General features: G+C 46.0%; 1 protein-coding gene across 1 annotated transcript in view; it reads left to right on the top strand.

Annotated features, from left to right (window-relative positions):
• The first annotated feature begins 6,041 nt into the window (after positions 1-6,041).
• Positions 6,042-14,333, top strand: part of s100z (S100 calcium binding protein Z) — a 28,962-nt gene continuing 20,670 nt past the window's right edge. Inside the window, exons 1-2 of the mRNA XM_072517567.1 lie at positions 6,042-6,194; positions 6,590-6,742. Coding sequence (XP_072373668.1) covers positions 6,602-6,742 — 141 coding nt within the window. The 5' untranslated portion in view covers positions 6,042-6,194; positions 6,590-6,601. The remainder of the gene's footprint in view (positions 6,195-6,589; positions 6,743-14,333) is intronic.

Raw genomic sequence — 14,333 nt, 5'->3', positions numbered from 1 at the left:
AGTGCCCCTGTCAACCTGGAAGAACCATGTGGGCACCCTGGCAGTGCCAGAGCGGCACTATCAGGATGCCCAGGTGGCACTGCCAGGACGTCAGTGCCACGGTGCTCGGGTGACATTGGGAGTGCCAGGGTACCACCCTGCCCAGAGCCCGACCACCCAGGGGCCCCCGATCACCTGGGTGAACCCACCCCAGGTGCCAGTACACCTGGTCCACATTTGTGGAAACCAGTGCTAAACGGCACTCATTTGGGGTCTCCGAGGCAAGGTCGTTAGGTCCCACGCTTGGGTAACTCTGGCACTAATATATTTAAGTGAGCTTAACTGCACGCTTAAATATGCAAATCTGGATCCTGCCCATTGCGACGCCTTGCGAGATCTCGTTAGATCTCGTGAGGTTTAAGGAGCGCTCACGAGATTTACCCGCCTCGGTGGGTCTTGGGTCGGGCACGATGAAGCCGCTAGATTGCACCGGCTAACTCTGTTTGTCTCTCCATAGATGCTGCCAGACTTGTTGAGTGTTTTCCAACATTTTCTGTTTTTATTTCAGATTTCCAGAATCCATAGCATTTCATATTGGTAATACAATTGTTTGTTTTTCCTTCACTTTAGGGGCAATGGGTGTTTGAACTGTCGCAAATGTTTATTGTCACAATGAGAACTGAGTGATTACTGGGGTTACACAGGAAATATTCTGAAGCTACATAAATCGCTGTGTAATATTTTCTCAATCCCTACAACTGCCATGTCGGAGCTGGATATGAGCAATCACCTTCTGGAACACCATTCAACACTCCAGTACACGTCAGGTAAAAACAGAAAGTGCTTGCAAAACTCAGTATGCCTGGCAGCCTGTGTGGAGAGAAAAGCAAAGTTAACTTTTGTCTAATATGACTTCTTCAGACCAGCTGAACAGTTTCTTTTAAAATATTTTTATTCTCCTCATTTTCCACTTTTTCATCAAATATACACCCAACAAAAGATAACAAACAGTAACAAATACCTTCAACATACAAACCCAAACATCACCCCAACATCCCAAATACAAAACAAGAAAGACCAAAAGAGAATCCACGCTCATCCCACACATGGTAAACAATAAACAATACATTCAACCGGGGGGGGCTCCAACCCACCTAATGTTCGATGACAACCAATTCTTCAAAGTGTAAGATATACAATGCCCATGAATTGTAGAACACTTCCATCCTTCCCCTCAACTCAATCGTCACCTTCTCGAATCAAAAATTCCAGCAGGTCCCCCCGCCAAGCCGAGGCACAGGGCAGAGAAGCTGATCTCCACCCCAACAGGACCCACCTGCGAGCAATCAGCGAGGCGAAGGCTAAGACATCTGCCCCCGCATCTGCCTACAGCCCACACTGGTCCAACACATGAATATGGCTTCACTGTGAATTTGAGGTCATAGAAGGCAGAGAGTAGCAATGGAAGGGTGCTTTTCTGATTTGAGGCCTGTGACTAGTGGTGTTCTGCAGGGATCAGTGCTGGGACCTTTGCTGTTCGTAGTATATATAAATGATTGGTCTGATTAGTAAGTTTGCAGACGACACAAATGTTGGTGGAATTGCGGATAGCGATGAGGACTGTCAGAGGATACAGCAGGATTGGAGACTTGGGCGGAGAGATGGCAGAAGGAGTTTAATCCGGACAAATGTGAGGTAATGCATTTTGGAAGGTCTCATGCAGGTAGGGAATATACAGTGAATGGTAGAACCCTCAAGAGTATTGAAAGTCAAAGAGATCTAGGAGTACAGGTCCACAGGTCACTGAAAGGGGCAACACAGGTGGAGAAGGTAGTCAAGAAGACATACGGCATGCTTGCCTTCATTGGCCGGGGCATTGAGTATAAAAATTGGCAAGTAATGTTGCAGCTGTATAGAACCTTAGTTAGGCTACACTTGGAGTATAGTGTTCAATTCTGGTCGCCACACTACCAGAAGGATGTGGAGGCTTTAGAGAGGGTGCAGAAGAAATTCACCAGAATGTTGTCTGGTATGGAGGGCATTAGCTATGAGGAGAGGTTGAATAAACTCGGTTTGTTCTCACTGGAACGACGGAGGCTGAGGGACGACTTGATAGAGATCTACAAAATTATGAGGGGCATAGACAGAGTGCATAGTCAAAGGCTTTTTTCCAGGGTAGAGGGGTCAATTACTAGGGGGCATATGTTTAAGGTACGAGGGGCAAGGTTTAGAGGAGATGTACGAGGCAAGTTTTTTACACAGAGGGTAGTGGGTGCCTGGAACTCGCTGCCGGACGAGGTGGTGGAAGCATGGGGCGATAGTGACATTTAAGGGGCATCTTGACAAATACATGAATAGGATGGGAATAGAGGGATACGGACCCCGGAAGTGTAGAAGATTTTAGTTTAGACGGGCAGCATGGTCGACACAGGCTTGGAGGGCCGAAGGGCCTGTTCCTGTGCTGTTCTTTCCTTTGTTCTTTGGTCTTTGTTCAATCCAAAACTTTGGAATTTTCTTTAGCAGCTATTTCCTGGCCCCATCATCCCCTGGCATGCTCTTAAACCTTCAATGATACCATCCCCTCCCTGCTTGCTGATCTACCAATCATAATCTCTCCTTCCCCCTTGCTCGCTGATCGACCAATCACAGCCCCCCCCTTCCCTTTACTTCCATGCTCACGAATCCACCAATCAAAACAATCAATTCCCGTTAATGCTCACTGATCCAAGAATGGCACCCAAACCAGGTGTTCTGATCCTCCAATCACAGCCTCCCATTTCTCTCCATGTGCTCGCTCGCCATTCTGTTTTAGCTTTTCCATTCCTGCCCCCTCCCGCACAAGCTCACTAACCCTCCAATCACAGTTTGCCCCCCTTTGCTGCTCTCTGCTACCATTCATGCCGGTTAAAATTCCATGATTCCATCAAATCAGAAAGCTCCTGAGTGTTGAGGTCTTGCAGAGGGGTATGGGAACGTACAAATATAGTGAGTGGAACCAAGGTAGCATGGTGCTGGAGAACAATGGGAGGCTGAGACTGGAGGGAGGGCAGGCCACCTATTACAACAACCCATGAGTTTGACCATTTTTAGCAGTTGAGTGAGGGGGTTGCTGATTGGGAACAAGTGTCAGCACCACTTTACTGAATTCACCATCGATAGTTAATTGTAGGGGAGGCGGCAGGAGATGCAAGACTGAAGGATAGCATAATACTTTTGCAGTGGCTCTGGTCCTAAGCACTGAAATTCCTTCTCCAAACCTCTCCCCCTCTCTTTTCTCCTTTGAGACACGGCTTAAAACCTACCTCTTTCACTCAACTTATGATATCTCCTGATCAAATTCTGATTTATAACACTCCTGAGATGAAATGAACCTCGCTTATTGTCACAAGTAGGCTTCAAATGAAGTTCCTGTGAAAAGCCCCTAGTCACCACATTCCAGCACCTGTTCAGGGAGGCTGGTACGGGAATTGAACCCGCTCTGCTGGCCTGCCTTAAAAGCCAGCAATTTGCCCAACTGTGCTAAACCAACCAGTAAAACTCCTTGGGACATTTTACAATGTTAAAGGCACTGTATAAATGCCAGTTGTTGGTTGTTTTTGGTATCAAACGCTGCAGAAAGGTCAAATAGGACCACAGCCGGAGTAACAACAAATGCCATTGGTAACTTGGAAACCAGGATTGTCTCAGTTCTCCGGGTGGGAGAGAAATAAGAATAAAAGTATTCAAATCTGAATAAAGTGATAGGACAGGTGGACACAGTGTTTGATATAGACAACACATTCCATAAGCTTAGAAAAATAAATTGGAGATAGAGCAGGGGTGGATTTGGGGCCAATGTTGACTTCCTAAGAAGCAGGATGATGTTGCCTTCTTCGGAAGGCAGACAACAGACCTGGGAGAAACAGTTGGCAATGCTATAAAACTGTGCATCCTTGATTTTAATCAGTTCATTTTTGATACAGGTTTTAGCTGTATGGGCCTTAAGCTCTGCCCTCCCTAAACCAATCAGCAGTCTGCGTCTTTACCAATGCACCCGCCCCCCCCCCCCCCCCCCCCCCAACAGGCCTTTAGGATACTGCTTAAATCTGACCTTATTGATCAAATCTGTCCCAATTCTTCAACAACAACAACTTGCATTTTGTAGCGTCTTTAACATAATAAAGCATCCCAAATCACTTTCCAGGAGCATTAAGGAACAAAAAATCGATACTGATCCACATAAGGAGATTCTAGGCCAGACGACCAAAAGGTCCGTGAATGCAATAGATTTTAAAGGGGATTTTGAAGGAGAAAAGCGGGATTTAGAACGGAAAATCCAGAACTTTGGCTTTAGTAGGCAACTGATTGTCCATTAGCCCTTAGTGCAGAGTAGTTGTTTGGTAATTCAGAACTTGAGTATTGCTGATAAAAACAGATATGTTGAAGCTTTTCAACTTGCATACATCAGAACACCTCACAAGAATACCCTTATACTGGTATTAGAACAAAGAACAAAGACCAAGACAGCACAGGAACAGACCCTTCGGTCCTCCAAGCCTGTACCGGTCATGATGCCACCCTTGAAATGAAAAATGAAATGAAAATCGCTATTGTCACAAGTAGGCTTCAAATGAAGTTACTGTGAAAAGCCCCTAGTCGCCACATTCCGGCGCCTGTTCGGGGAGGCTGGTACGGGAATTGAACTGCTGGCCTGCCTTGTTCTGCTTTAAAAGCCAGCTATTTAGCCCTGTGCTAAACCAGCCCCTTGGCCAAAACTCTCAGCACTTCCTAATGCCGTATACCTCTGTAGCACATGGGCAGAATGGCGTCACGTTTCCGGAGGGTGGGACAATGAGAGACTGCCCACGAGTGCATTGGAATTGTCAAGTCTAGAGGTAACAAAGATCTGAATGAGGGGTTCAGCAACATGTAACCTGAGGCCAGGGAAGGATTGAGTGACCTTAGAGAGATGGAAATAGTCGGCCTTCATGATGGTTCAGATGTGTGGCAGAGAGCTCACTTTGGAATCACAAATAATAATTCTCCTTATATACCTGTGTGCTAGATTTTGTTGTCTAACCCTCCTCTGCAGCAGCATGAAGCATGTTGCTACTTTAAAGGCACTATATAAGTTGATGTTGTATTTTTTCTATATTCCTTCATATGCAACATCACTGGCAAGGCTGGCATTTATTACCCATCCTTAATCACATTCTTGAACAAACCCAAGTGGTTTGCCATTTTAGAGAGCAGTTAAGGGTTAACCACATCGCCATGGGTCTGGAAACAAATATAGACCTACACTGGGAAAGGATGACAAATGTCCTTCCCTAAAGGACATAAGTGAACCAGATGTGTTTTTTCCAATGATATTTTAGCTTCATGGTCACCATCCTTGATACTAGCTTTTCCATATTTGTTTAATTAACTGTACTTAAATTCCCCAGCTGCTGTCCTCGGAATATGAACTCATATCTCCGGATATAGTCCAGGTCTTTGGATTACGGGGCTAATAATATACCCCCAATAGGACAATGCCTAAAGGGCTGTATTGCAGCATAGAGATGAGGGGAGCCAGGGAGAGGAAATGGGGGACATTATTTAATTAACGCCGTTTTATCTAGGTGATATCTTTGAATGCTTCTATTTCCCAGAGAGAGACAGAAAGGAAGGAAAAAGTATTTCCAACAAGGGGATTGACACAGCTGCCACTAGACAAAGTAGGGAGAATAACAAACACCGAGAATCTAATACAGTCAATGGAGGTTTGGTAAATTAAAGGCCAGTGAGAGAAGGAATTGTTTTAGACTGGGTTACAGCGACTGTATAAAGCGTGAGTTAAAAGTTGGTGAGGAGGATTTCAGAAATTATACAAGAGTCCCTGTGTGATGCTAACTTACAACATGCAGGTGAACCATGTTGGTGAGTAACTCACCTGAACACATTGGCTGTGCAGGGACAGGAAATTAATGCTTGTGACCCTCACGGGTGACATCCCTGAATCCAGCAAACTGATGATCCAGCACTAATCTGGGCATTTAGTTCAGTATCTTGGGAGGACTGTTGTTTGTGTTTCTGTATTTAACCAACCAAACTGGTTTGTAATTATTATTGGTTGATGCACTCGAATAGGTGTGTTTCAAATCATATTTCAGCTATAAATTGTGCAGGAGGAGAGCTGTCCCTAGTCAGTCCACTATCATCGTGATTGATTCTAACTGCCTTTCCGACAGCAGGTAATCACTCTCTTATTTTGCTTCCTCGTTTACTCAGCTTCTTTCATCTTCCAGTTGGCTAATGTGTTTACATGAGCATCTTTATGTGATCATTTTCAAGTCAAAATTATTTATTAAGTGCCAGTGTATTCATTATTCCCAGATATTCTATAAAATGCTGGATTTGTAATCACTGCCAATATTCATAGCTGTGGTGGGTACACTAACACCAGCATCACTGTATTATTACCAGGGGTATATTTTACCTGGCTATATTTTTCTGGTAATTAGATTGCATGCATCACCCCTATTTAGAAGGATCGTCTGTATTTACTACTTTATTGCTTGTGATGAAGGAGGCAGGTAGAGTTACACTGTGCTAATGTGCTGGTATTTGCTTGTGCCTTGCTTTTCAGAACTTTGCCAAGATGCCATCCCAGCTGGAAGGTGCCATGGATTCGCTGATCCACATCTTCCACAATTATTCCGGCAAAGAGGGGGACAAGTACAAACTCAACAAGGGCGAACTGAGGGAACTTCTGCAAAGTGAGCTGGGTAATTTCCTGGCGGTAAGAACATGAAAGGGAAAAGGGCATATTGATTTTGACACAATGGCTCCTTTCTCTTTATTTTTTTTCTGTCTTACTTTCTCAGTTAACAGTGCACGATTTCTCCACAGTGGCCTTCCTCCTTTACCCCGTTAGTCTAACGTGAAGATTGCTTGAATTCTGAAGTTTCCAGTATTACATACCAAAGACTGGGGGTGGAATTATAAGGGAATTAAATTGCAGCTATTCAATAAAAGCCAAATACTGCGAATGCTGGGAATTGAAATTATAAAAAGAAAATGCTGGAAAAACTCAGCAGGTCTGGCAGCAACTGAGGAGAGAAAAACAGACATTTTGTTTCCATCTGGCTCTTGTTCAGAGCTGAAGGGAGGTAGAAATGATGAATTTTATACTGCTGAAGATGGGGCGGAGAAAGGTGAAAGCTCAGGAGAGATTTGACAAAGATGCCATGGACACAAGACAAGAAGAGTGTTTATGGTAGTGTTAAAGACTAAATAAAGTACTAATAGTAGCAGAGAGGTTAGATAGCAGAATGTGTCAATGGCAGAACAAGGGTCAGTGCTCTGAAAGCAAAACACAAGAACAAGTTACAGACTGACCATTCAATGTCTGGTTTCTCTCTGAAGTCCATCCCCATACCTTCTACTCCCCAGCAGGCAGAGGTAAAATACAGCCATAATTCAATCATCCAGAAAGGATACTCTTCACCACATCATGCCTGTATTGCCTCTTTGATGCAATTTGCTCTGCTCCCCTGCCCTGTCCCTGCAAATAGGTCCTTTTCAATTATATACCCAATTCCCTTTAGAAAGTTGCCGTTGAATCTGCCTTCACCATCGTTTAGCCTTGTGTTACTTAAGATCATAACAACTCACTAAGCAAAAACAAATTCCCATCTTTCCTCTGGTTCTCTTAACAAAATATGGTTATTGTGTTCAATGAGCACATGGGGCAGGATTCTCTGTTGGCTGATGCCAAAATCGGGACGGGCAATCGGGCGGAGAGTAGCTCCCGATGCTCAAAAACGGCGTCATTGCGACGCACGGCGTGCATAGTTGAAACCGCATTCATATCTCATTAGCGGGCCCACCCGAGATGCTGTGCCCCCAATGGGCCGTGTGCTCTCAACAATCGTGAACCTGGCATGGTGGCTGTTGGGAAGGGACTTCCAGGATTTTGACCCAGCGACAGAGAAGGAGCGGCGAAATAGTTCTAAGTCAGGATGATATGTAGCTTGCAGGACCTTACAGGTTATTATGTCCCAATACATCTACTGTTCTTCCCTTCTAGGACGTAGAGGTCACAGGTTTAGAAGGTGCTGTCAAAGGAGGCTTGGTGAATTTCTGCAGTGCATCTTGTAGATGGTGCAGTCGTGTTGCACCTGATGGTGGAGAAGTGAATGTTTGTTGATGAGGTGCCAATCAAGTGGGAATTTGCCCTGGAGGGGTCGAGTTTCTTGAGTGTTGTTGGAACTGCACCCATCCAGGCAAGGGGAGAGTATTCCATTACATTCCTGACTTGTGTCTTGTAGGTGGTGGACAGGATTTGGGACATTAAGGGTTGAGTCAATCACGCAGAATATCCAGCTTCTGACCTGCCCATGTAGCCATAGTATTTATACAGTTGGTGCCTTTAAGTTTCTGATGTTGGTGGTAGGGGATTTGCTGGTGATGTAATAGCTGAAGATGGTTGATCCTGGAAACCATCGCAAAGAACCTCTCCGGCAATGCCCTGAAGTTGCAATGATAGGTCTCCAACAACTACAACCATCTTCCTTTGAAATAGATATGGCTCCAGCTAGTGGACAGTTTTCCCCATGATTCCCATTTTATTTTATTTTATTAGGGCTTCTTGATAACACACTTAGTCAAATGCTGCCTTCATCTCGTTCGGCTTGGAATTCAGTTGTCTTGTCCATGTTTAGGCTAATTTTGTAACGATAGTCGGGTGGTCTTGATGGAACCAAAACTGAACATCGGAGAACAGGTTATTGGGTGAATAAGTGCTGTGTGATTGCAATGTTGGTGACACCTTGCAATACTTTGCTGATGATTGAGATTAGACTGATGGGGCAATAATTGGCTGGTTTGATTTATCCTGATTTTTTCGTAGACAGGATATACCTGGATGATATTACACTTTGTTGGTCTGGTGCAAGTGTTATAATTGTACTGGAACAGCTTGGCTAGAGGCTAATCTGGAAGCACAAGTTTTCAACCAGCTGGTTTTCTGACACTTTGCTTTATCTAGTGCAGTCAGCAGAAAGAAAATCCCACCAAGGAATGTAACCTTTGGGATGAAACATTATCAGGCCACCAATTTGATTTTGTAGGTGTTTGCTGTGAGAGTTGTATTGGGCCGTGAATGGTGCTTGAAGTCAGCTTCTAAAATCATCACTGGACACCTGTAATCAGGTCTGTAGCTCCAGATAAATCTTCACAAAATGGTAACCTTAAAATACCAGTCAATAATTATATTCTTGGATTACATTTTGCTACTTTGTTCAGGCATTTTGCCAAGTGATTACAATAAAACAATATAGTCCAATATCGCTCCGCTTGGTCCCCAGACACCATTTCCTCCACAAGCAAACCTCAGCCGGTGTCACTGTATGTAGATGCTTGGAGTTTCGGAAACCTGGCATGGCATAAAGTGAGGCACCCGCAATATCTGCAATCACCATGGGTCCATGACTCAAGGAGAGCCTCTGTTGTAGAAATGCACTAACCTTGGACAGCTTCTGTCTTTACAGTTTTATTAAATTGATAATTAGTGTTAACCGTTGCTGGTTGCTCATTGTTAGCTGAATCTTGAACACAGAACAACTCATTTCATAATGCTGTTGGTCAACACTGCAAACATGATCACCACTCTCTCGGTGGTGCTGACATGCAGCTCACTCTGATGTCTCCTCACCTCTCAAACACCCGCTGCTCTGTGTGCTGCACTTCTAAGCATTCTGTTCTTGCTGAAATCAAAATAAATTGCTTTGAAGGGAAGAGAATATATTGCTCCTTTGGTTGCTCCCTGTTTCATCTCAGAACACGAGAAGAACGTTGGGATTCAATAAGACGGAGGAAGAATTAACATGGATAAGAGATAGCGAGCTTAAGAAGGTCAAACTCATATTTCTGATTTGCAATAGCAGATTTTAATCAAAATCGGAGTCATTTTAAGAATTATTCTCATTTTCCGCTCATGGGATCACCTACCAGGAACGCATAATCCCTAATTTTATTTTCACTCTGCCCCTCTAGCTTATAATCTATGTTCATGTGTCATTAAAAATCTTCATGTGTCATTAAAAATCTTTTGCATCTTGTTTGCAATAGAGCGTGTCTATGTAATTGCCAACATAGTTATTCACTTTTGTTTGTCAGAACAGAATGCAGGATTATTTTTTAAATGTGTGAAACTTGTTGAAATTCAAACAAACGTGTGTGTGCTATACAAAGAAGACCGAAAGTTAGCATACAGGTGCAGCAAGCAATTAGGAAGGCAAATGGCATGTTGGCCTTTATTGCAAGTGGATTGGAGTACAAGAATGAAACAGTATTGCTACAATTATTCAAAGATTTGGTGAGGCCACATCTGGAATACTGTGAGCAGTTTGGATTGCCATGTATAAGGAAGGATACACTTTCACCTGAGGCAGTAAATTGAAGGTTCACTAACTTGGGGCGGGATTCTCCCCTACCCGGCGGGGCGGGGGGTTCTGGCATAATGGAGTGGCGGGAACCACTCCGGCGTCGGGCCGCCCCAAAGGTGCGGAATTCTCCGGACCTTTAGGGGCCAAGCCCTCACCTTGAGGGGCTAGGCCTGCGCCAGAGTGGTTTCCGCTCCGCCGGCTGGCGGGAAAGGCCTTTGGCGCCACGCCAGCCAGCAGCGGAAGGTCTTCGCCGGGCAACGCATGCGCGGGAGCGTCAGCGGCCGCTCACGGCATCCCCGCGCATGTGCAGCGGGGGGAGGGGTCTCTTCTGCCTCCGCCATAGTGAAGACCATGGCGAAGGTGGAAGAAAAAGAGTGCCCACGGATCGGTGGGCCCAGATCGCGGGCCAGGCCACCGTGGGGGCAACCCCCGGGCCAGATCGCCCCGCGCCCCCCCCCCCCCGCCCCCCCGCGCCGCCTTGTCCTGCCGTTCAAAGGGAGGTTTAATCCACGCCGGCGGGTGAGGGTTGACAGCGGCGGGACTTCAGGCAATTGTGGGCCGGAGAATCGCCGGGGGTGGGCCCGCCGACTGGCGCGGCACGATTCCCGCCCCCGCCGAATCTCTGGTGGCGGAGAATTCGGGACACGGCGGGGGCAGGATTTACGGCAGCCCCCGGCAAATCTCCGACCCGATGGGGGGTCGGAGAAACTCGTCCTTGGTGTCTAGCTGGACTGAAGGTGTTGCCCTATGATGAACAGCTGTATAAATTGGGCCAATACTTTCTGGAGTTTAGAAGAATGAGAGGCGATCTCATTGAAACATGCAAGATTCTTGTTAGGGGCTTGAGGGAATCTAAAACACATGGGCAGAGACTCAGAACAAAGGGGGCAAACCTCTTCGATATCGGCGCGATGTCCGCCGACCGTCGCCAAAAACGGCGCAAATCAGTCTGGCATCGCGCCGCCCCAAAGGTGCGGAATTCTCCGCATCTTGACCGGCTGAGCCCTCACCTTGAGGGGCTAGGCCCGCGCCGGACTGATTTCCGCCCCGCCAACTGGCGGGAAAGGCCTTTGGTGCCCCGCCAGCTGGTGCGGAAATGACATTGCCGGGCGGCGCATGCGCGGGAGCATCAGCGGCCACTCACGGCATCCCCGAGGTTGCGCAGTGGAGGGGGTCTCTTCCGCCTCCGCCATGGTGGAGACCGTGACGAAGGCGGAAGGAAAAGAGTGCCCCCACGGCACAGGCCCGCCCGCGGATCGGTGGGCCCCGATCGTGGGCCAGGCCACCGTGGGGGCACCCCCCCGGGGCCAGATCGCCCCGGGGCCAGATCGCCCCGGGGCCAGATCGCCCCGCGCCCCCCCCCCAGGACCCCGGAGCCCGCCCGCGCCGCCTTGTCCCGCCGGTAAGAGAAGTAGTTTAATTCATGCTGGCGGGACAGGCATTCTAACAGCGGGAGTTCGGCCCATCCGGGCTGGAGAATCGCAGGGGGGGGGGGGGGCCCGCCAACCCGCACGGCGCGATTCCCGCCGAATCTCCGGTGCTGGAGAATTCGGCAACTGGCGGGGGCAGGATTCACGCCAGCCCCCGGCGATTCTCCGACCCGGCGGGGGGTCGGAGAATCTCGACCCCCAGGGTCAATCATTTAGGAATGAGTTGAGCAGGAATTGCTTCACTCAAAGGATTGAGCATCTTTGAAGTTCTCTATCCCAGAGGTTGTGGATTGAATACCTTTAAGACTGAGAGACACAGATTTTTGGTCTCTCAGAGAATTGAAAGATACAGCGAACAGGCAGGAAAATGGAGTCGAAGTCCAAGGTCAGCCATAATTGTACTGAACAACAAAGCAGGCTCGACAGGCCATACGGTCAACCCCTAATTCTTGGGTTCTTGTGTAAATATTTATAGTGAGGGAACCCTTTCTAAATTTATCAGTATTTTATAACCAGATAACGATATGTAAACATTTGGTTCATCAATAAACTATGATCAAATCATTCAAAATGCATTTACTTTATTTCTTAACAAATGAAATAGACACACCTAAAATAAAATTCAAAAGCATCCTTATGTCCCAAAAATAGGATTATATGTGTCAGTGAATTGTCACAGAGCTTAATTCTTTATCTGAAGGCCTCGGCCTCTCCCAAAAGCCAAGTATTTGGCCTTGCTATTTTTGCTCAGAGAATGGTTTTAGAAATTGTAGCGAGATCGTGCAGTTTGAGCAGGGGTTATGTACACAGGTTTCGAGGGCTGCAATAAAATAATGCAGGATACCAGGAAATCAGTCAGTGGGTCAAACTGACATTCTGTCCCTTCTGTCAATTGTCCCAACCCTCTCAGGTTTGCTTTTACATAGCACTATCTGGCTTAACGACCTCACTGTGCCGCCACGATCCAGAATTCCTACCCGAGAAAGTCCAGGGAATTTCCCCAGGGCGACTGGAGTCCAGACCTGTCTCCTGTGCTGTGCAATAAAAATAGAATTTGACTATTTAATCACTGTAAACCAGTGGCCGGATATTATTTCCTTCATGTGTCTGCATCTGGAATGTGAAATAAATATGTCTGCCAACTCTTTGCAAGCAACAGCACAGGCAATCAGCTAGCTGTATATTATTTCCGTTAGCATACACTTATTGCTGTTGTGAATTGCCTGCATAATAATTGCCCTAATTAAATTGCCCCGGTTATTAAGATTGTTAATGATATTTCGAAGGAGGAGAAGCTGAGGCCTGGCAAAGGTTTGGCTGGGCCAAGGGGAACAAGAGCTGGCACAAGGGATGAAGTTGACGTCAAAGCTGCAAATTTGTGAATCTGAGCCCAAGGATGCTTGTGACTATTTGGCAGTAGTGTCAGAGCTGTGACTAGGAAGCACTTATAATGTGATATAGAGATTAGGGATGTAAGTCCCTGAAGCCTGTCCATTCATTTAATTAGGTGATGGCTGATGGACCTTTCCTTTTCCCACTTTTCATGCCCTTACCAAAAAGTAAAGCTCAGTTTTTAAATTTTAAGTTGACCTGTTGTTTGGAAGTACAGTCAGCAGGTTAAGGATGAGACCAGGAGGCAGCAGGAATATTGCTGAAATAAATAAAATCAGAAATTTATTAGAGATGGTATCATGCATTGAGGCAGATATTGGTCATGAGATGAATTCTGGCACATGTGCATTGTACCCCTTGTCATGCAAAGGCTTCTGGTAATTGTGATCTTTTCGGGAAGCACAGCTTACATGTATTTACAAAAGCAAAATACTGCAGATGCTGGAAATCCGAAACAGAATCAGAGAATTGTTGCAGCACGGAAGGAGTCTACTCGGCCCATCATGTCTGTGCCGTCTCTGAAGAAGCAATTTATGGGCACCATTCCCCTGAAAAAAGGAAATGCTTGAAGTCCCCCGGTGTGGCAGTGCCTACGAAGAGAAAAGCATGGTTAAAGATCCATCTCTTGCTTCTTTACGTTTCCCCTTTTGCCTTGCACGATGATCTCTTTTATTTTTTAATCTCTCCTGTCTTCCACCCATCACAGGCCTTCTACTTTGTCCTTTTGATCTTTAACCTTTTCCAATCCTGATGATACATCATTGACCTGACACATGTGAACTCTGTAGTCTCTCTCCACAGATGCTGCCCGATCTACTGAATATTTCTGGCATTATCTGTTTTTGCTTCAGTGTATTTAGTTTGATTGCTTTGAGCTGTTACCTTGTGCCTCCAGGGTTAGGATTGTAATCTTGGTTACAAATACTCAGAGGTACCTTGAGGTGCACTGTGTTCTTTCTTGAAGGATGTGGAGGAACAAATTTTATGGGTGCACTTGTTATTTCTGGATTTTTATTTTACGTGCAAAGTTTTATTTTTACTATCTAAAGTGGGCTGGGTGAGAAACTACCACAGAGGTTGCATGTTTCAGACATTTATTTTGATCGTGATTGGTCAATGA

Source organism: Scyliorhinus torazame, chromosome 9 (assembly GCF_047496885.1).
Source record: "Scyliorhinus torazame isolate Kashiwa2021f chromosome 9, sScyTor2.1, whole genome shotgun sequence".
Taxonomy (NCBI): Eukaryota; Metazoa; Chordata; class Chondrichthyes; order Carcharhiniformes; family Scyliorhinidae; genus Scyliorhinus; species Scyliorhinus torazame.
Note: the sequence above shows the minus strand (reverse complement) of the source record. Positions and strands in the feature narration are given on the sequence as shown.